The sequence below is a fragment of the Puntigrus tetrazona genome, chromosome 6, assembly GCF_018831695.1.
Source record: "Puntigrus tetrazona isolate hp1 chromosome 6, ASM1883169v1, whole genome shotgun sequence".
NCBI classification, from domain to species: domain Eukaryota; kingdom Metazoa; phylum Chordata; class Actinopteri; order Cypriniformes; family Cyprinidae; genus Puntigrus; species Puntigrus tetrazona.
The window spans coordinates 14,191,435-14,213,227 of NC_056704.1; the positions used below are offsets into that span (position 1 = coordinate 14,191,435).

Genomic DNA, 21,793 nt, shown 5'->3' on the forward strand with positions numbered 1-21,793 from the left:
AAATATATATATATATATATATATATATATATATATATATATATATATATATATATATATATATATATATATATATATATATATATATAAAAGATCTTTTTGCTTACTCCTCCATTTGATATTTTTGGGATGAGTTACACTGAGAATTTCAGAAACTTTTTATTAAACTGAAACTTTTTAATGGCATTTAAAACCCACATTTACTATTTTACATGTCACTGTTGTATTTTTTTTTTTGTTTGTTTTTTTATGTTCTCCATATTTAGAGAAAGGATTCATTCTAGTGGTCATAATGGAAATTACATCTAAAATGGAAATTATATAAGTTACTCTGTAAAACGTTTATGCAGAATTGTAGTAATTATTTCATACAGACTATTCATATCTGAATATTTTAGAATTTATATGTAGGAGTTGTTTTTTTTAATCACAAATTTCAAATAGAAAAAAATCTAATCTTCTGTCATCATTGACACTGCATGTGCCATTAAAAAATTAATCACTAACTAAAGTTGGTTGAACAAGCCATTTCAACTTAAATAACGTTAAACCATCTTAAGAAATGAACATGAATTTTATATAACTTTAACTCATCAGAATATACTGAGGAAAGTAAAGTAAAAACAAAAGTTTCCATGATTACTGGGGTAAACAACCCTTCAGGAACAGTTAAGGTAATTATTATCTGATAATAATTATCTATATTTAAGAGCACTCAAACCAGTTCAGGTTACTCAGCACTCAATTACTCAGAATAAGAAAACAAAATGCTCATAAGAACACTTCCTCACATCTAGTGACATTTATCCCAATCCTAAGAGTCCTAATCACCATACGCAATGCATTTTACTTGGATTTCTATCACAGCTGGCAGACATTTAAAGTGGTGTTCTGTTGGGCTGATTTTAATGGCAAACCCTACATGACGCCAAGGTGTGTCACTCAAATTCAGAAAGCAAGATTCATTCTTTACACGGCTCCTGACGCAAACGCCCATGTTGTTCTTTAAAATTAACATAGTTAATGTTGAGGTGGAGAAACCTGTTACAGGAAGCAAGAAAGCACATGTTCAACATCTTTCCTTACTCATGTCTCATTTCTCCTCCTCTTTAAACCTGTATTTCCTGTCCCACATATAAGTTGTTCTGTCTTAGTCAGGCATTGTCAGTAAGTGTGTGGGAGACAATGGAGGACAGCACAGAGGAGGACATCGAGACTCTGATTGAGGGGATGGCCTACATCCCTGGCCACTTTCATTTGGAGCTCAATCTGAACGGTGAACCCAACGGACCAGTCACCCTTCGGCACCGGGACACCCAGCTGAAGCGCGAGAGCCTCAGGGCTGAGCTCGAAGCGGAGACGGGGAGACTCCAGTACGCTGTGCGCAATATGCTGGGCCTGCTGGCCTTTCATGTAGACGAACTGGAGACAGCAGAGGAGGCCTTCCGCAGCATCTGCCAAGAGGATCCAGAAAACCTCAACGCCTGGGCCAACCTGGGTTACGTCTATGAACGCCTGGGTCGTGAGCTGGAGGAGGGGGAGTGCGTGGAGCGCGTGGCTGCCCTTATGGGCCCAGAGATGGGGGAGAACCAGACAGAATGCAGGCTCAGGGTAGCACGGTGCTTGGCTGAACAGGCTTACGCACATCCTCACGATGTCGAGCTGGAGAGGGAAGAAGATTTACAGGAGAGACTGACATCTGCGCTGATGTTGTACAACCGTGCACTTGATTATGGAGAGGAACTGGTAAGCGCTTTACAAATTCTCATATGAAAGGAGATATGCCATGTAATATTCTATAATTAAACTAGGCTTGGGTGCCACTTTATATTAGGTGGCCTTAACTACTATGTACTTACATTTAAATTATTTAATTGTACTTATATATATAATAAAACTACATTAATTACATCTGTAGTGAATTTCTATAATTTCATTTATAATTACACTGTTGACCCATCCCTTACATCTTAACCCACCCTTAAACCTACCCATACCACCATACCCCTACCATGTGCGTTTTTTAGTTATGAATTATTAGACATAACCATATTTTATAAAAATTTTACTTTACCTTACCTTTCCTTTAACCCTCAAACAAAACAAAGTACAAATGACAGAGAAAAAAAAATCAAGTGTAATAAAACAGTAAATTATTGCATGTTGCTTTATTTCTTACAGATATCAACGGAGGAAAAAAGATGCTGGTATTTCAAAATGGCAACAATTTACATAAGGTATTTACATATTTCTCACACACACATCATTTTAAAACATCATCAAACGTCTGACTACCTATATAAGCATTTGAAGGAGCCATTACTTATCATAAACCAAAACAACAGTAATTGATCCTAACCTTTGTTTTAATAGGTTAGATGGAATTGTAAGGGATTCAACAGACATTGACCTCACAAGACTGAACTATTTCAACAAGGGCCTCAAGCTCCTCACAGAGACTCTAAAATCTGACAGCACACATCTCAAAGGTAATTTTCATAAAGTAGATATGATAGATTTTTAATTAAACAATATACATTGTTGGCTTATGTTTATAGATAACACCATAAATCAAGGATCAATTATGGTCCTTTGAGTGCCTCAGTCGTGAGATAAAGAGACAAAGAGAGCATATGTGTGGCATATATTGAATATGATGTTACAAATGCAATAAATGATGTTTATATTCATGATAGGATATTTGCAATTTTGTATAATGCAAAAGTCCCGCAAACGTCATGCTGAATAAAAACACTGGCCACAAATTAGGAATAAAAATGTATTAATCCAAGGCTATACAGTTTTCTTGTAGTTCTATTATTCTTAGAAAGTCTACTTCACATCGAAAAATACTCACTGGCACTCATTAAAGTGCTTTTTGTCTGATTATAATATAGTTACATTTACTTTACTCTCACCTTGAGGGCCCTGCCTGCCGAAGGCCACACTGGAAAAGTGAAAAGTTCCACAGACCAGCCTTTCCGGTTTTATGTTGACACATGTCAAGCTTGGCTCTTTAATGACCTCTTATCAGTACCTCTTAACAGATTTCGGATGGCAATTGAATTATTAAGACAATGTATTTGTAAATCTCATTACTCCTTAGCCCTGGCCTGGTGTTACACTGGTCTCATGCTGGAGCGGACAGAGGAGTTCTCCACCGTGCAATGTCAGTGCATGACTGTGGTTTCTCCGATCTGACCTCTGACGTGTTACGGTTCGGTACTGTATGTCATCCCAGTTTACATTTAGAACACCTTATTGCGGTCAAACTAATAGATCAGATTCCATTCTTGAGATTATTTACACACACTTCCCCTGTAGCCATAACATGCATGGGTGTGACGTGTTGTTTCTTGACACAGGCGTTAGAAAGATATTGATATTAAACACAAGCTGATAAATTAACATGCTGATATGTTAAAGCTAACAACACTGTTACTGTGTAATAATTTCCACAGGCCATTAAGCTTGCTACGGATGATGCATTCATACTCAACAGACTAGCAAACGTGTTCTTCCTGTCAGGCAAACTAGAGATGGCCACAGGTATCTGTAACATGGCCCTGAGTGTCCTGCCTGATGCAGAACTCAACTGGCAGGCTTACTGCACTCGCGCCAAGGTAAGTTAAATACTTGATTACCACCCAATTTTGTATTATGCATTTCTGTTTTTCACATGTGATAAAATGTGCTCCAAAATGGACAGAATGTGTGGGTGTTATTGCATCTAAAAAAAACAATTATGTCTTTAATTGGCCCAGATTTTAGTGGAATAAATCTGTAAAGGGACATGAAATCAGTAAAGGGACATGGCAAGAGAAAGATAGAAAAAGAAATACATAATGGGATATCAATGGAATATAACTTTAGATTTACTTTATAGGGTTTTTTTTACTTTATAGAATTTTCATTTTGAACTATCCCTTCAAGGACCATGTACATGTACACAGGTCTTTCCTAGCAGAATACTACTGCATCCAAATAATCTTGGGTCTGCTATATATTAATTTCTGCCCACTATTTTTACCTTGTTTTTATAGTTTTAATGCACCTCAGAACATGTTATTGCAACTTTTTCTCCAGCTTAGTGTCACCATGTATGCAAAGGATCTTGATAAAGCCAAGTGTGGCCAAGGTGGCATCCCCGACCGTCAGATTCTGAAAGAGGCCCGCGCTGATCTGGAACGTGTTCTGGCTGTGCGACCCTGTTTGAGAACTCATCTGGAGTTGGGTCAGGTAATTATGAGAACATAAACTACAAACATGTGGATTAAGCCCCTTACGCTCACTAAGCCTGCTGACTTCACTATCACTTTTCATCAATAATACTTAAAGTGCCCCTATTACGAAACTGCCCAGTGCCCTGGATTATGAAAGATTCATATTTTGGTTTTAGGAGTTCCAAACAACAGGTTGACATGCATGCAAGAAAACATTTAAATTTTCTTTCAATATTTTAATTAACTATAAAATTAGAATTTTTATCTTATTTGAATGATTCGTTCAACTACTAATTTCTGCAAACCCCTCAGGTGATTGGTTGATTTCATTTAAAGCAATATTTGTGAGATTTTAACAAAAACCTCACCTAGTGGCAAGGAATGAATTTACATTTTCATTCAGACAAACGTGAAAAGGCCAATACTTGGGCAGGCAATGTTTCCTTGAGACATCAAAGTGAAACTTGTGGGCTTGTTTTAAAAAAACGACTAGTTTCAATGATTCAGAGTCAACTCTTTCTTATGAGAGACAATAACTTTATACACAGTGCACGTTTTCATTCACTTAGAGCGGTTACACACTACCTGGAAGCTCATTTTCAAAAAACCATATTAGGGGCACTTTAAAACATATAAATTCTTGTTTCCTGAGCCACAAATCAAAAGAAAAATAATCATTCCGACTGTTTGACTGGTAGCTTAACTACTGATATAGTTTATATCTGAATAGTTTAAGAGCCTAATCTATCCATCTCTCTCCCCTTCTCTCAGGTTTACTACTACATGGGTGTGGACGCCCTGCAGGAGAGCCTGTTGGTCGATGAGATGGCGATAAACCAGGCCCTGGTCAGTCTATCTAAAGCTCTGCAGTGTCCTCTAGGCTCTACAATCTCTAAACTACAGCTCCTGCGGGGTCGCTGCCTGCTGCTGAAAGGAGAGGAGCAGAATGCCATCGACTGTTTTAGGAAAGCGCTGGAACTGGAACCTCCCAGCGTCCAAGACACGGCAGTCCTGCGCTGCCTGCTACAGGCGATCCTAGCGAGCTTCACCCAGAGCGGGAACGACACGGGTCAAGCTATAATCCAATTAGAGGAATGTTTAAAGCAGGCGGAAGAGCGATACGGCGCAAACATTGTTCAGACTGAGTTGAAGGCGCTGTGCCGAGCACACACGGATGAGGTGACCGAGCTCTCAAAAGATCTGGTGAGGAAAGGGAGGTTGGAAGTGGTTCGAAAGTTGCTGAAGAGCGTACAGCCACAAGGGAAAAAGTTCTCACTGGGAAGGTCCGTGTCTATTTGAAAGAGCGGGAAGGAACTCCAGATCATGTTCTAGTGGGCAATTATGTGACGTCCATGAGTTGTGCATGTTAAGAGAGGAATAGACTATAATGTAGCTACTCATTTCAAACTACATTGGTAGTGCTGATGTGTCCTAAAGTTCTACAACTATTACTGTAATGTTAATGTCCTAAAGGTTGTTTGGAATGTTATCTTTATGGCAATTCTTTCCTCCAGCGCATGCCACAAAGCATGAAGAGCCAGTTAAACAAGAAATAAGTGTTTAAACCTGGAGATGTAGTGTGGGGTTCACAAGTCTCAGACCTCATTGAAAAACTGGGATTTTAAAAATAACTCATTAAAAGCTCTTGATTAAAATATGAAATACTATGCTATTTCTGGATCACTAATAAGCAAGTTTGTGACACTGATTGCGTGAACCTTTTTAGGAATGATTTGATTAAGATTTAAATCATAATCAAGTTTTACTCAAATGTGTGGTTTAAGCCAGCTGGAGTTCTGCTGCCATTAAAGCAAAATAGGAATATAAAAGGTCCTCTTTTAAATTATACTAATATCATTTAGAATATAAAAAGTCTGTATAAAAATCAAAAGCATGGCTTATAGGAACTGTATAACATTTCAGTTCAGTGATTGTTTTAAATCATAGATAGAGGTCTGCATTAAATAAGTCTAAAAGGCACCAAAATAACTGAGTCCAATTTATTTTATTTTAAAGCAATAATCCACCCAAAAATGAATTCTGTCATCATTTATTCATACTCATGACATTCCAAAACTGTATGACTTTCTTATATTTTAAGAAGTGTCTCATTGTTTTTCTGTCAACTCAAATGGAAGTCAAAATGTTCCATGGTTAATATTTTCTTGAGTGTTCCATTGAAAAAAAAAAAAAAAAACACTATTTGGAACAATATGAGCAACAGTAAAAATGCACAGTTAAATACTGACTAATCTAAAAATAATCAGCTTTATATGTGTATCTTACACATGTAATGACTCATACCTCAAACTGCACATGAAAGAATTTTTTCCTCCACCAAAATGGGTGAGGGTTGGGATAGTACATGCTTTTAAAGTGAATCATTAATGTTGCTGCAAAGGAAATCCACTTCAAAAGTTCTGCCTTAATCTCTAGAGTTTTCTCAAAGGGTGAGGCGAGCAGAAATGCCCTTAATAGCAGGAGGGTGATTTATAGCCAAGGCGTTTCAAGTCTTTTAAGGTCCAAACAGACCATCATTTCAATCTCTGGACCTTTTTTTCTGATAAAAACTGCTTAGAAAACGGAGAGCCTGATACCAGCACAATGAAACTAGGTGTCCCTGCCTTCACCGAGCACCTGGGAAAAAAAATAGAGAGGAAAACCATCAGAGACCCATTGAAGCAGTGATAAAAGTACTTAGAGGAAATTCCTCTGAAATACCTTTGGTGCTGAAGAACGTTAAGAAGTGACTTTTCGAGATCGACTTGATAAAGGCTTCCTTTTTTGTGATCCTCAAAAAACAGCTGAAAAATATTGAGGTTAAAAAAATGTTTAGTTTCTAATTACTAATTTTCTTACTTTATTAATAATTCTAATCACTAACCTGTAGATTTTGTGGCTGGTATTTTCTTTCTGAATCCCAGGGGGGAAGCTCTTCACCAAACATAACTGCCAAATGGTCCATGAAGCTGAACAACCCAAAATAAGTTTTAATCATATCTGTATTTGTAGCTTTTCAATTTACAGAATAAATCAAATTCCAATTTAATATGTAGGCCTCCTTTCCTCTCCTAAAGGATACACGTTTTGATTTTGTAACAAACCTGGAGTTCTCGCAGAAGGCAGATATGAAGTCCGTCTGGCTGTGCTCGGGGTAGAGGAAAAGCACCGGCCAGTGAAGGACCCCCTGCTCATCCATATAAACACGAGCTCCAGTGGCCTCCTGGGAGCCAATTCCATCAAGCTCCAGATCCGCTAGGGCTCTAGATGCACCATCATCATCCTCACTGTCCGAACCCCTGTGTTGAGAAGTCTCGGTCTTCAGAAGTTTAATGCCACGCTCCTAAATAAATAAACTCTTTAAAGATTTTGCTCTTTTAGAACTTAGTTTAAAAAAAATATTTCATAACTATACTACCTATAGTACCTTAATGGCAGCTAACAATGCTTCCTTCTCATTCTGCTCCTTTTTCGCTTTGACTTTTGCCTTCCTGGCATCTCTGTCAGCTTCCCTCTACAGTAAACACAGGAGCAGTCAAAGCAAAGCAAATGAGACTAGAACATTATAAACAAAATGTGCACAATTGGGTAGAGAGGGAATATAGGGATAAAATGCAAGTAAGACAATGGACAAATTTAGAACTATATCACTTACTCACAAATGGATCTTCTACAGTAAAGGGGTGCCATGAGAATGAAAGTTCAAACAGGTGATAAAATGAAAAAAAGAATGACAAAATAAATAAATACATCACAAAAACTAAAAAGTAACCCACACGTGAGATGTTTTTAATTCCAAACCATTTCTTCTGTTAAAATATCAGTCCTATGGTCATAATATATTAATAAAGTTGATTATTACACTGGAGGAAGTATTATTACGGATTCTGAACAGATAGTTTAGCCAGAAGTTACAGTTTGAAGTCTTTTTTAATCAGCGGTTTAGACTCATTCAGATGGCACCCATTCGCTGAAGAAATACACGTCTACATCTTGGATGCCCTGAGAGGGATCACACAATCAGCAAATGAATTTTTTTCTTCTTGTTTGGACTTTCTACCTTCTGTTTATCAGCTGTGGCTCTCAGCTCCTGTAGTTTCCTGTCAGTGGGAATCAGTCGAGAGACCTTCACACACCACTGCAAGGCTCCTGCATAATCACGCAGCTCCACTGAGCACTGTGCACCTAAATACATAGACAAAATTATACATATTTACTTTGTAAATAATTATTTTCCATACACAATACAATTGCTTTTGTAAAGCAACTAAGAGCACAACTCACCTCTGATTATAGCTTTATGGTGGTCTGGCTTCAGTTTTTTTGCAGCTGTGGCATCATTCAACGCTGAACGCATATTTCCTGGAGCAAAAACAAAATTACATACACGAAAGAGAAAAAACTTTTGCATGGCAAAATCTAACTTTAACACAAAATGATGTTACGTGTTTGGAGGAATACTCATTGTACCTAAATGGAAATGTGCAGCTGCACGGTTGGTGTGCAAAACCGCATTGAGTTCAATATCCATGCAGTTCTTTTTCAATCCTTCTGTGTAAGACACTATGGCTTTCTTATAATTTTTCTCCTTAAAGTACTCATTGCCTTCATCCTTTAGACTTCTGGCTTTCTCTGAGGAAAAAAAATGTAAAAGGATGTATACTGATTACACGAAGAAACAATCAAAACATAGAGAAAGTAAGAACTAAAGAGTTTCGCACACCCTCTGGTGTTCTGTCATCATCATGGATAATAGACTGAATGCAGGCAAGATCAGGTGTTTCTCTGGATCTATGTTTTCTGGGGCTGTCTTCATGAACATGGGCACCTTATCAAACTCCTGCAAGATTTAAAAATAGTATTTATATACAATAACCAGCTGTGACAGTCTAATAAAATTTTCTAGCACACTGCTTGAACCGCAGTAACAGTGTCATGCTGTATCCAGTGTACTTTACTAACGCGAAAGTTCTCACCTCCTCCCAGCTGCTTTCATTAAACGCATTTTTGTATTTCTGTGTTTTAAACTTCTCATGAATTCATCCATACCATCGTCACTGTCCTCGCCTTGAGCTGGCGCAGCCATCGTTTTCTTTTTTAAAACAATTCTGTGCTATATTACACTTAAATAAATTTGGTGCCGGATGTATCTTAATCCGTCGGTCTTCAAAAAGTATGCGCTATTAGGAGATGAACGTAAAAATGCGTTAAAACTGTGAATAAATTATGGCAAGGAACCACATGGTCTCGACAAGCTGTTCCCGTGTTGCTTAACACACACCAGAGACGCATTACCGCCACCAGCTGGTCTGGAGGAACCTGCAGCGTTTTCTGTCTAAGATATTAAACTTATAAAGCGTTGACCATATTGTATCAAATATTTAATTGACGACGTATTTAAATCAAGGTTGCATCATTTATTTATCTTGGAAAGGAAACTGGCTAAAGGCTATTTCTATTGAATCAAATACAGGGAATAATTCCTGTTTTATGTGAGTTATAATGACATAACTCTTTCACATAAAAATGAACATTTCGCCCACAAAAATAAAGATGATGATGATGGAAATATTAGTAAAATATGCTATGAAAATGAATCATTTGTATTTTTTAAATACATGGCCATTTTTATTAAGTGTGCATATTATATGTATTAAACATATCTATTAGCATAAGTTACCTTTTGAGCAGACTTTGCATTAAAGCATTTGGCAACAATTATCTTAACTTGTAGATAATATGTCATTACTGAAATCAGTTTTTCAGCTTTAAATTATACTTAGTGAAGCTTAGTGGGTCTAAAATGACAATAACAAATGACAAAATATAACAAAGAGGCACATTTTATTAACAATATTTCCTTGTTATAACATTACAGAGATTTCTACATCACATACATTTATTACAGACACAAGCAATGCTTGAACACTTGTAAAATGTATGCAAAAATGTTCTAAAAAATATTAGATAGTTTCAACTTTACTTAAAAGATCCACTAGCCCCTCTTTACTGAGAAACATGGTCTCTTCAGTCCGCTGACAAATCACCTCAAAGCTGGGCAGATCCTCCAGGGCTTTCTGTCCTACCACCACCACATATGGATACCCTAAAATCTTAGCATCCTTCAGCCGTTTACCAATGGTCATGTGAACCCTGTCATCCAGTACCACCTCTCCTCTCAAGTTAGTTAGGCTGTTTCCCAAGCTTTGAGCCAGTTCCTCAGACACTTGTGTGGCGTCATTTGCTTTGCTGCCCTTTTTAGGTGGCAGGACGCACACTTGATAGGAGCGATCAACCCGGCCAGCTTAACAGCATCCTTGGATGACATCACCTCTATAGAAGCAGCGAGTATTCGAGTGACGCCAAGCCCGGCACCCCATCTCAGCCACTGCAGGCACATTGGACGCGCATTAATGAACATGGCCCTAAATGCCTGTGAGTATTTAGTGCCGAGGTAAAAGTGTGGCCAACTTCGATGCCTTTGGATTCAGTCAGTGTGCCCGCTGGCACTGTGAGCACTCAGTCTGCCCTGCTTCCATAGTTTCAATGTTGGCAGAGAAGCCACAGTTTCACAAACAAGTAACTGGTCTTCGCCAATGTCGGCCGGGCAGTTGAAACTCGTGGGAAAGCGTGCCTCCTATGTTGCCGGTGGCAGCCTGTACCTGCACCCAATTCAAGCCTAGTCGGTCAAATATCCGCCCATAAGACCGCACACAGAGTGGTACGTATGAAGAGCCGCCTTCATTAACGCCAAATGAATACATGTCTTTCATGTAGAATTCCCGCCACGTAGGAGCCCAAACTTTGGCTTCTGTTCATCACGGAACTTGCGTGTTACCTGCAACACATAACCATGTTAACGTACATTTCACATGAAGGCTCCTCTAAAACAGTAGTTAGGGCTTCACAGTAAGAATGACACTCTGGACAGTTGACAGAATTGTCATTGCCGCATTGTCACAAATGTTTACCCAGACACTCATAAATGTCTTCAAACGGCAAAAGACAGAAAATCACTTGCTCTGCTACTTTCATTAAGCTTACACTATTAATTTATTCAGTCAACTCCAATTTGTATCTTGGTTCTACATTATTTATTTATTGCTTTTTAATTTGTTCATGCTTTATTACAGATTTTTATTTGTTTTATTAGTTTTCACTAATTTTTTTGAACTGAGAATTGTGACGTTTAATGGTATCTAAAATGTTGATGTCATAACTTTATTTATTAGAATACAAGGTTACATGGATAAAAAACAACAAATACAATTCTATTTATTCATTCATTCATTCTATTTATTTAAATGTAATTTAATTTTAGATTTTTTTTATTGCAAGTGACAATATTGTGCTAGACAAGTAAAAAATACGTAAATCTGAAAAAAATGCATCAGTGAAGATACCTGGTACAGAAGAAGTGGCAGCTTCTTGTAAGATATAGTCGTCTGGGAAGCAAAAAGCTCTGTGACTGCTTCTTCATGAGTCGGCCCGAGGCAATATTCAGCATTGTGCCGATCCAGTAACCTGAACATCTCTTTCCCCATAAGCTCCCAGCGGCCACTCTTCTTCCAAAGTTCTGCACTGCACAGTGCCGGCATGTCAACTTTCTGCCCACCGATTGCATGCATCTCTTCATCAATGAGCCGTACCAGCTTCTCCATGGACCTCAGAGCGACTGGTAAGTAATAGAAGCAGCCAGGGTTGGAGGGATAGATAAGCCCTGTCTGCAGCATCAGTCTATGGCTGCGGCAGGTCAGGTCTCCTCCTCCTGACCTCCCCGGAGGTTGGACGGCTGGAAGAGGCGAGACACGAGCGGTGGTGGGACGGCTGGTTTTGAAGGGACAGAGACGAGGGGAGAGGTGTGGATGGCACATCTGATGTCGCTTCTTTTTACCGCTTTGAAGAGCTTCCCGGACAGAAGGGTTGGGACTTTGCGATACCAGTGAAGCATAAACACCTCCATTTTTTGACAGCTTTAATTCCGTACAACTTTTAATGAAGAAGCAAACAAAGAACAGCACGAATTTTTACATTAGCATGATTATTACACACAGAGCATGCGCCTGCGGAAAAACATTATGCAGAAATGAATGATATAGTCAAAACTCCAGCTTCAGAATTTGATACTTTTGCTCTGATTTACCTGCTGGCAATGTGACCGGCTAACTTAGAAGCGAAGACATGCACATTGTATCACAGAACAAACGACAAAATGTTAGGCTTACCCTGTTTTGAGGCCTGCTTATATCTACAAAATCGTGTCGGATCAGTTTGGCATAATCGATTGGAAACTAATGATGGTACATGAATAAAACTGAAATTCTCCATATGACAGGACGACCTTCTTCTTCTGGTAAATCGCGCAGCGCTCAAGCGCACCACAGCGCCGCCTGACGCATGGACGTCGAAAAAGCGCGCTCTCGTGGTCTAAGGGGAGGAGCCTGTTTCTATGGAAATGTCAAACAAGAAGCTTCAGCGCCGGTCTGTTGTCCTGCGTGTAACTTCAAACCATCAAGCTAACCGCTTCTATATTATTTTTCGTTTTTAAAAAAGTGTGAAACATGTCTAACACAACAGTCAAACAGAAGATAACCGCTCTGAAAGTCGCCAAGTAAGTTCATACATAACAAAAGAGCATGTGACTAAATCATAGGAAATGTTTGCAACTTTATATGAGTTTTAGACTAATATCTTAAGATTTATCATACTATCCTACTACTAAAGCCATTTTAAACCACATATTTAGTCATTTATGATTTATCATATTGACTTGAATTGGTTTGTTTACGTCTCTATTGGTTAAAGCAGGTTTTCTTTCTTCCAGGTCATCCAAAACACTGAACGTATCGTCTGGAGTATTTCGAGTGAATCAAAGCATCACGAAGACCATCAACCCCTCAGTCAGTGGGAAGAGCTTCAGCTCAGCAAGTGACAGTAAAGTTCTGGACAAGAGCTTGGCCCAAACACCAAAAAACAATGTACAGGTATTGGGTGTTTTATTATGAATATGTATGTGATCATTTTTGTGCTAAGAAAAGGATTTCGTTCATTTTTGTACTTACGTCGCCAGGTGTTTGATGAACATGGGCAGGACGTCACTCCTCACCCATTATACAATCCAGATCCTGGGGTTTTACAACCTAAACATGGAAAAATATTTCCTGCACATGATACGTCATGGACTACCATGGCAGACTTTCCTTCTGTAGCCCTACAGACGACCAACGCAAGCTTCACTGGACCATTTACAAAGTAATTGTGGGAAAATGTCAAAATATTACTTCTTTGCAGCGCTTGGAGTGAACACACGCAGAACTATCCCACCTTAGTTGCTATAGTAACAAAAAAGTGATCTCTGCTGTCATATCAGGTCTTTTTTCGGGAGCGTTTCAGCATCCAGATCAAGCCAGACGACAGAGTCAGTGACTGATGAAACTAAAGACTTGTTAGTGAAACCTGACTTGTCCAGCAGTCTTTCAGGTTTTTATTTCCTTGCACATCATTTTGCCAATTTCCTCATTCATCGTCTGATGAATTAACGTTCAAGTGTAGCGTTCCAGTACATTACACTTATTACACATGGTATTACACTCTGGTAATTTTGATGATTTTGCTCCATACAGATGTTCGGGCTTGTAGAGAGGAGGTGAAAAAGCAGGTCAGGGAGGACGTAATGGACAGGGTGATGGATTCTTACCTGACTGAGACGGAGACCATCTGGATGCTGGATATTCCTGCAGTGTCTGTATCGGCAGATTCAGAGGATGCGAAGCAGTCAAGTGAGTCACAGTTATTATGATCTTTCACACTAATAAGATTTAGTTAATCGTGTAAACTTGACTTGTTGGCAGTTCAGTTTGTTAGAATGTATCTTGACTAGCTAAACACTTTTTCCATAGTACTAATCTGGCTGTGTCTTGTTCTTGCATTTTTAAAGGGAAAGAAACAATGCTTACACGGAGCTGTGCAAAAACAGACAGGGCAATGATATGTATGTGGAGCGATCGATGCAAACATTCAATGACGCACCAAAGACGAAGGAGGTCCAAAGCGATAGCATTACAATGGTAGACAAAGGTAAAATGTGTATTTACTGTACAATCTGCCCTTAAAATAAAAAGGACTTGATTAATTTAATTATGTTTTTAATATCTCTACTCAGCTGTCATGTCCACCCCCTGGGACATGTATGATTCATTCTGCAATAACGCTGATGTCAGTGAAAACACTGTGGTCTCCGCTGAAGGAAATAAGGCGTCTGTCCCAGACTCCTCCTCAATGAGTCACCTCCCGAACCCTAGCGGTCCTGACCAGAGCATGTCTGTGTTCAGCACCACTAGTACAGGTAATCTTTTTTAGTAGTAGAGTAGAGTAGTGACTGGTGATGTGATCATATAATTATGCATAGTTAGGATAAGAAAAAAACAGCTTTGCATCCAGTCATACTGTATGCTATTATGCAAATTTCATTCAGTAGCTAAGCAAATAAAAATACATCAACATTGATGGTGTAAATTAATAACTCCTGATGGGTTATGGTACTGTGGATATATATATATATATATATATATATATATATATATATATATATATATATATATATATATATATATATATATATATATATATATATATATAATTGTGCTATTATAACACCACATTTTATCCTGGACCACAAAAGCAGTCATAAGTGTCAGGTTTTTGAAATTATGATTTATACATCATCTGAAAGTTGAATAAATAACTTTCCAATGATGTACAGTTTGTTAGGATATAATAATTGGCTGAAATACCACTATCTGAAATTGAGGAATCTGAGAAAGCAGAAAAGTCTAAATATTGAGATTACCTTTAAAGTTTTTAGGAATGCATAATACTAATCAAAAATTAAGTGTCACTATATTCACAGCAGGAAATTGACAAAATCTCATAATGGAATTTGATATTTATTTAACGTACTAATGAGTTTCAGTATTTTTGGCCCTTACATCGTATAAACAAATAAACCCATGCTACTTATGACTGGTTCCATGGTCACATGTGTATGTATGCCATATAATTACTTCTTTCTTTTTCCTTTGTTTCATATTTGACATTAATTTTCATCCTTTTAATCCAGTCAGTGGCTCAAGCACTCCTCTAGAAAAGATGACTTGTGTGCTTCCGGTGGAGGAAGAGCCAGGCCTCGAGCTGATCTTACAGTCAGACAAATTCAAGCAGGATCTGGCTGTGATGGAAAGAGCGGTTCTGGCTAACATCTTCCAGCCTAAGCTTGCTGCATACAGACAGCTGCCTGTAATAGAGGGTGATGTCTTTTGTATAGGCCTTTTCATCTTAGTTATGAAAAATATCAGAACTTAAATGTAGCAGTTGTTTTCACTGAATTTAAATATTTTGATACAAACTGCTATGTTTCTGCTATGTTTAACAGACCCAGACTGTGCGCAGACACAGACAGAGGAGGAAAGCTGACAGAGCCGCCTAAAACTCCCTGAGCCCATTCCTTGAGTATCTCTGGGTCTTTAAGTGTGAACTCACCAAGGGACGAAACGTTAGCTGTATGACTTTGAACAAGAAAAACACGGTACTGTCTCTCTTACCAACACATTTCATTCACAATTTAGTTCATTCGTTTGTTTTAAATGTTCACTGAACAACATGTGATTCCCTGCAGGATCTTCTTGCTGTGGCATACGGACAGCTTGATTTCAAAGATCAGAAACCCGGACTTGTGTGCTGCTGGTCTTTGAAGAATCCCACGGTATGCCTCACACTTTAGGACAAACATAAATATCAGATTCAGCCAGTGTTATTATATTAAGTATTTTATTTGTACAGATGCCTCAAGATTTGTTCATTTAAATGTAGCTGTTCATATTAATATATGTTTATCTACAGTGGCTCCCAAAACAATGTGGGCATGCACAATCCAATACTGTAATTTTTTTTTCTATTGGTATGCCGTAGTATTACGTGTTTCTGTGAACATTCTTTGTTCATATATTTCAGTGGCCTGACCGACTCTTTCATTGTGAGAGGAGTCACTGCACTGGATTTCTCAGCTTGTAATGCTCATCAGCTGGCGGTAGGAATGTATGATGGGACCATTGCCATCTATAATGTGCAGACCACAGAACAGACACCCATCATAGACAGCAGGTGGGGCTGTAAGCATGCCTTCTTTTGTAACTAAGGTTACAGGTTGTAACTTAGTTACAATTGGTTTCTCTAAATCATTAATTCCCAACTTTGCAGCCAAAAAACATTCAAAATTATGTGCATATTGGTACTATGTTGAAACTTAAAAAAAAACATACATATACATAAGCAAAAACAGTCAAGAATGCATATGGTGCATATAGAGTGTATGCATATCAAAACTGAATTTTTGAACAAATTCAGAAATATTAAAGACTTCGCCACTTTGTTAAGTTTCTTTAAAAGCTAGTATGACCAACTAGCAGTTAACCAAGGGGTTATGCCTCTCATTTTATGATATCCAAATTAGACCAATTTATGTAACACTTTAAAAACGATTATGAAAAATTTGACAAATTTGTAAGACCCTTTATAACGGTCCACAGATCTTATCTTTATTTTTTAAGTGCTCACAATGAATTTAACAGTAGTGAAGACAACACAATATCAGGACACTGTTTGTGTACACAATGCTATGTCATCTTTTAACAGTGCCTGCGCCAATATGCACACGTGTCCGGTGTGGCAGCTCAGATGGGTTGATCATGACACAGGTCTGGCTGGAGAGATAAAGGGGAAATGCTTATCTCTGTATCAGGGGATGGAAGAATCAGCAAATGGATCCACTACAAAGGCCTGGAATGTGTTGGTATGTTCAAATAGGAAAAAATGTGTTCTAATTGCCTTCTTATTTTTTAATTTAACACAAAACCAGAACACAAAAAACATTTCATATTTATATTAAGGAGCAAGGTTTTGTGCTCCATGGTTGTGTGGCAAATTTAGTTGCTTTTAATAGTCTCATTTCTGAATTTTGAGCCACGCGTTGCCTAACTTGTAATCTGTTTGAATTAGATCTGATGAAACTAAAGTCGCTCTAACATGATGGCCAACAACCAGCAGTGGAACCCAAGATTTTATCCCTGGCTCCAGGGCTGTGCTTCGATTTCCATCCTAATGTGAGGCCTACCTAGAAAATAGCAGTGCATCTCACATATGCACACATAATATAAGAAAGCTGCAAAAAATTAATTCATGCTGTTATTTTGCAGGATTCAAAGATCTACCTGGCCGAACAGAGGAAGGATGTATTCACAAGTGTTCTTATTCATATAACGAGCAATTCTTGAAACTTACAAAGCCCACACAGTAAGTAGAAATGCTTGTTTCATTTTTTCTTTTAAAGAGCCTTATTGTTGCAAAATGGATTCCTCGTGCATCTTTAAACACTTACACTTATATTTTTCTTATTCGCTCTGTATCTTTCCCTAGGGTCCGGTATATAAGGTTGCGTGGTCACCATTCTGTCCTGACGTTTTCCTAAGCTGTTCTTCAGATTGGACTATTTATCTGTGGAGGCAGGAACTTCTGAACCCCGTGCTGGGTTTCACCTCGGATCAGACGGTCGTGTTTGATATCGTAGGTCCCCTCACTGTGCTACCGCTTTGGAGTTGCTCGTGAGGGCAAGGTGGAGATCTGGGACCTGAGAGCAAGCGTGTAAGATCTCGGCTCCTATTCAATACCATTTCTGTAGTTTTGAATGATAACAATCATTTTTGCCACTATCATTTCTATCCATTAACAGTGTACACTTGAATATGTTTATTTGACAGTCTGGACCCGACGATTGTGAGCGTGACCAATCCGGGAGTGAACCCGACGGCTCTCCTGTTCAGCCCCTGAGACGGACTGTGTCCTGGCGGGGGACAGTGAAGGCCAGGTCTCTGTGTACAAGCTGAAGAACCTGCCTGCCGGAGACAGCACACAGGTCGAGCCTTATCTCTTCATTTCCACGATGTTCGGGTCTGTGCAGTACTCGAAGTAACCCATTTACTCAAATGTCAAAATCGTTTCTATCCGTTGTGTAGGTGGAGGCGTTGGAGGATGTAATTCGGACCACACTGTCCAGTCAACACACATTAGGAAAGACTGACAGAGATGCATAGGAGGGTCAGGCTGTTTGTCTTTACCACTCCATCATCATAATTTATACTCTCTGGCAGACTGAGCGACTCCATTACAGCACACCGCCTGCTTGCGCTTCTTTGTAGGAATAAATATACTCTTACAAAAACAAATATACTCTTTTCAACATCATTTTGTAAATTATTTAATTATTTATATATTGTAAAAAAAAAAGAATTTGGAGATAGCAGGCTTGTTGAATTACAAACTATCTATTCTGGAAACATTTTGGCATTCAGGAGTTGATCGGTAAATATTTTTAATACTGTATTGTCATACGATATTGTTTTGTTTTTCGTGAAAACCACAGACAGTAAGTGTTTGTTTTATGGTAATGGACGGACAGCTTTATTACCACTTGGCCGCCACACGTTACATCTTATCTACAACACGAAGACCACATCACACTTTTAGAAATGACTCATTACTGAACTGTTTTTCTCTCTGAAAAATCTATCATATGAGCTTTTTAGTACAAATCAAACAATTTAGTGAAGAAGACGCAGCTCAGCTTATATAAGAGCTTTTAAAAAGAACAGCTGTGACATTATGACAGGAAATGGATTCTGCTTGTTTACTAATGTATACGGGACTTTTAATCCATATGGCATATGGTCATTTATACATTTAAACGTTTTCCCAAATGAGTTTTTGCATTGGAGGACTCGTTTATATTACATTTTTAAATAAGAGACATTTGTAATATAATTTAATGTAATATAATATTCAGAGTTTCCCTGTTTTTGGCGCTGAGACGCTGGTCTCTCACTTATGGCTTTATATTACATTACATAATCTTCACTACCTTTTACAGTTTTAATTTAATATAGCATAATATGGTAAAAAAAAAAAAAAAAAAATGACATTTACAATGTTTTCTAAATTGAAATAAAATTTCATTTACAGACATTTGATATATAATATAATATAATATAAAACAATATTTACATCCGCTTTTACTTGTCTGTTAATAAAATCAACATATATTTTGAAGCAAATACGATATAATATAGTTCGATGCCGATTACATTGTTTTTGCTGAAAAACTTTTTGCTCGATATTCCTCCTTTATTATGTTTCCTTGTATTGACCACAGACTTTTATGTTATTTTGTCAGTAGAGATCATGCTGTTAATCATCTCGTGGGGCACATCAGCCATAAAACCATAATGGCTGGGATTATAGTCATATTGCTCATTTGCACTACTTCTTCTCGTAGACCAACTAGGTTTAAGGGAACAGAATTTGATGGTCACATCAGCAGATAGTGGACATCTGTTTTGCTCGGGGAGCAGCGTTGGTCTTTATGTGACTAGATTATCCATTCATTAGGGAGAACATCACTGCAATGAGACCATTAAACTGGAGATGTTAAGAGACAACAGCTTGTCCCTAAGGATGTAATTTCATTCCAGATTGGGGCAGTAAAGCACCTAAATACCTGCTGGCCTTTGTTTTCCGATCAAAGTTGTTTGACTTGAGGATCGAGTAAGTGTTGGGTGGGGTTTTGACAGAGCCATATAACATGCCGCCATAAATTGGGGTCACGTCTCATGGGCTAATCAGACGCTCGCAAGAACGTGGTTGGCAGAAGATCCAGAGGACCTTAGAGAGACTAAAGGAAAGCGTAAGGGCGGACGAGGAAGCCACTATGAGAGGTTTTCACTGCCCTGCTCTGCTGCTGTCGGTTCTGCTGCTGTGGGCTGTGTGTAGCGTGTCAGAAGTGCAGGCTGACGTGAAGATGGTCAAGCTGTGCGGCCGGGAGCTCATCCGAGCCGTCGTCTACACGTGCGGCGGATCCAGGTGGAGGAGGTTCAGAAGTCCGCAGGATATGGAAGGTCATTTTGATGATAGATTCATGCTTATTGTAATGAAAACGTCATACCGTGTCTTAATGCTGGTGTCGTGTTGTAGAGCTAATCTAGATGTTTCTAGACTTATAAAATGTGCTACATAAAACGTCTTTCTATATAAAATTGTATTTATTTATTTTAACAATACGAATGCAATCGGTAGAATTTTTTTTTAATATGTTGTTCTGAAATAATAATTGTTGTATGTGCATGTGCGTATATTGGTTAAATCATATATTAATTCTACCAACAGCCCAGTCATCCTCTAGAAGTTCTGTTAGTTTTTTAAATAGTTCCATTCAATAATGGAATCTAGACTAAGAAGTTTAAAACCATTTTAAAAAGTGCAATTAAGATTATATGAAATGGAAAGAATTAAAAATACTGTATATATATATATATATATATATATATATATATATATATATATATATTTTTTTTTTTTTTGAAACATGACAAACCAGAATGTTATTTGTATGTCTGAGTGTGTATTTGTTTTCACTGTGTATTTGACATTTACATTTATATTTTTCTAAACAACTGTTCTGTACGTTTTTGCAAATGACCTTTACACATTTCCTGTCTTTCAATCCTGATGATATTTAACAGAGCACTCCTTTAATCGTATCAGTGAGAGAAAGTCTCCTCCAGTCAACAGAGAAACAACGTCTGCTCATTCCCATTAAACTGACACACGTTGAGTTAAAACTGAAAAAATCCTGTCATTTTCTCCCGCCATCAGACCATGCGTTTTAGACTTAGTAATATTAGTACGAATGTTAACTTTGTATTTTGTGCTTGTCGCTGCGCAGGGTTTTTAATGGAGATCTAAGCAGCGCTGAGGATCTTAGCGAGAGTCCTGGATCTGATCTGGCCAGGCGAGACCTGCATCATGATTGCTGTCAGTTTGGCTGCAAGAAAAGTGACCTCACGATGCTCTGCTGAGAAACGAACCTGTGTTTTTCTATTTGTCTCACCATGTTTTCTTCCACATCGAGTCCAAATGAATACGAACACTTCTCAAGTGTACTCTAAATGTACAGTCAGTTGTAATTTATTTAACAGCTTAATTTGCCAGTAGATGATGCTAATTTACATAAAAAGCATGTCTAATTTGGGATTAGATGATTCTGCTACACTTGTACTCTAAATGCACCACGAAAGAGGTTAAATATCAAGTCACCGACAGCAGTGAAACTGCATAATGTGGTGCTCAGCAGTGATCGTGCTTTGAAAGTGTTTAATTTTAACTTGTATTTTGCAAACTTTGTCAATAAACATTATTGCATATGCATCAAAGGTGTTTATTCTCCCCCTCCCCAAACTGTTATTAACCCAATCTAATTATATTAAATGACTCTACATTAAATAAGGAATATTATTGCATAATACAGATAAGCATTTCAGGCATAATATTTTATAATAATATTAACGGATCAATTTTAAACATGACAATACATCCGCTTATCAGGCTTATATGTTTTATTGTTTTGGAAAGAGCAAAGTAATCTCAGTATCAGATCTTTGTTAACATTTTTTGTACAAACACAGCTT

General features: G+C 38.0%; 2 protein-coding genes and 2 pseudogenes across 2 annotated transcripts; 2 read left to right on the plus strand and 2 right to left on the minus strand.

Moving 5' to 3' along the window:
* Positions 1 to 1,150: 1,150 nt before the first annotated feature.
* Positions 1,151 to 5,885, plus strand: ttc22 (tetratricopeptide repeat domain 22). Its single transcript, XM_043242906.1, is given in 9 exon segments — positions 1,151 to 1,746; positions 2,182 to 2,237; positions 2,374 to 2,489; positions 3,107 to 3,163; positions 3,166 to 3,199; positions 3,201 to 3,222; positions 3,462 to 3,623; positions 4,087 to 4,239; positions 4,995 to 5,885. Coding segments are annotated over 9 exon segments (1,689 nt in total). The 5' UTR covers positions 1,151 to 1,185; the 3' UTR covers positions 5,523 to 5,885.
* A 372-nt stretch (positions 5,886 to 6,257) lies between these two features.
* Positions 6,258 to 9,309, minus strand: ttc4 (tetratricopeptide repeat domain 4). The gene is given in 12 exon segments (XM_043242907.1): positions 6,258 to 6,860; positions 6,945 to 7,027; positions 7,108 to 7,192; positions 7,328 to 7,566; positions 7,651 to 7,737; positions 8,284 to 8,408; positions 8,508 to 8,585; positions 8,694 to 8,855; positions 8,947 to 9,000; positions 9,003 to 9,063; positions 9,200 to 9,258; positions 9,261 to 9,309. Coding segments are annotated over 12 exon segments (1,185 nt in total). The 3' UTR covers positions 6,258 to 6,757.
* A 600-nt stretch (positions 9,310 to 9,909) lies between these two features.
* LOC122346471 lies at positions 9,910 to 12,605 on the minus strand (annotated as a pseudogene).
* An 88-nt stretch (positions 12,606 to 12,693) lies between these two features.
* LOC122346472 lies at positions 12,694 to 19,857 on the plus strand (annotated as a pseudogene).
* Positions 19,858 to 21,793: the final 1,936 nt, after the last annotated feature.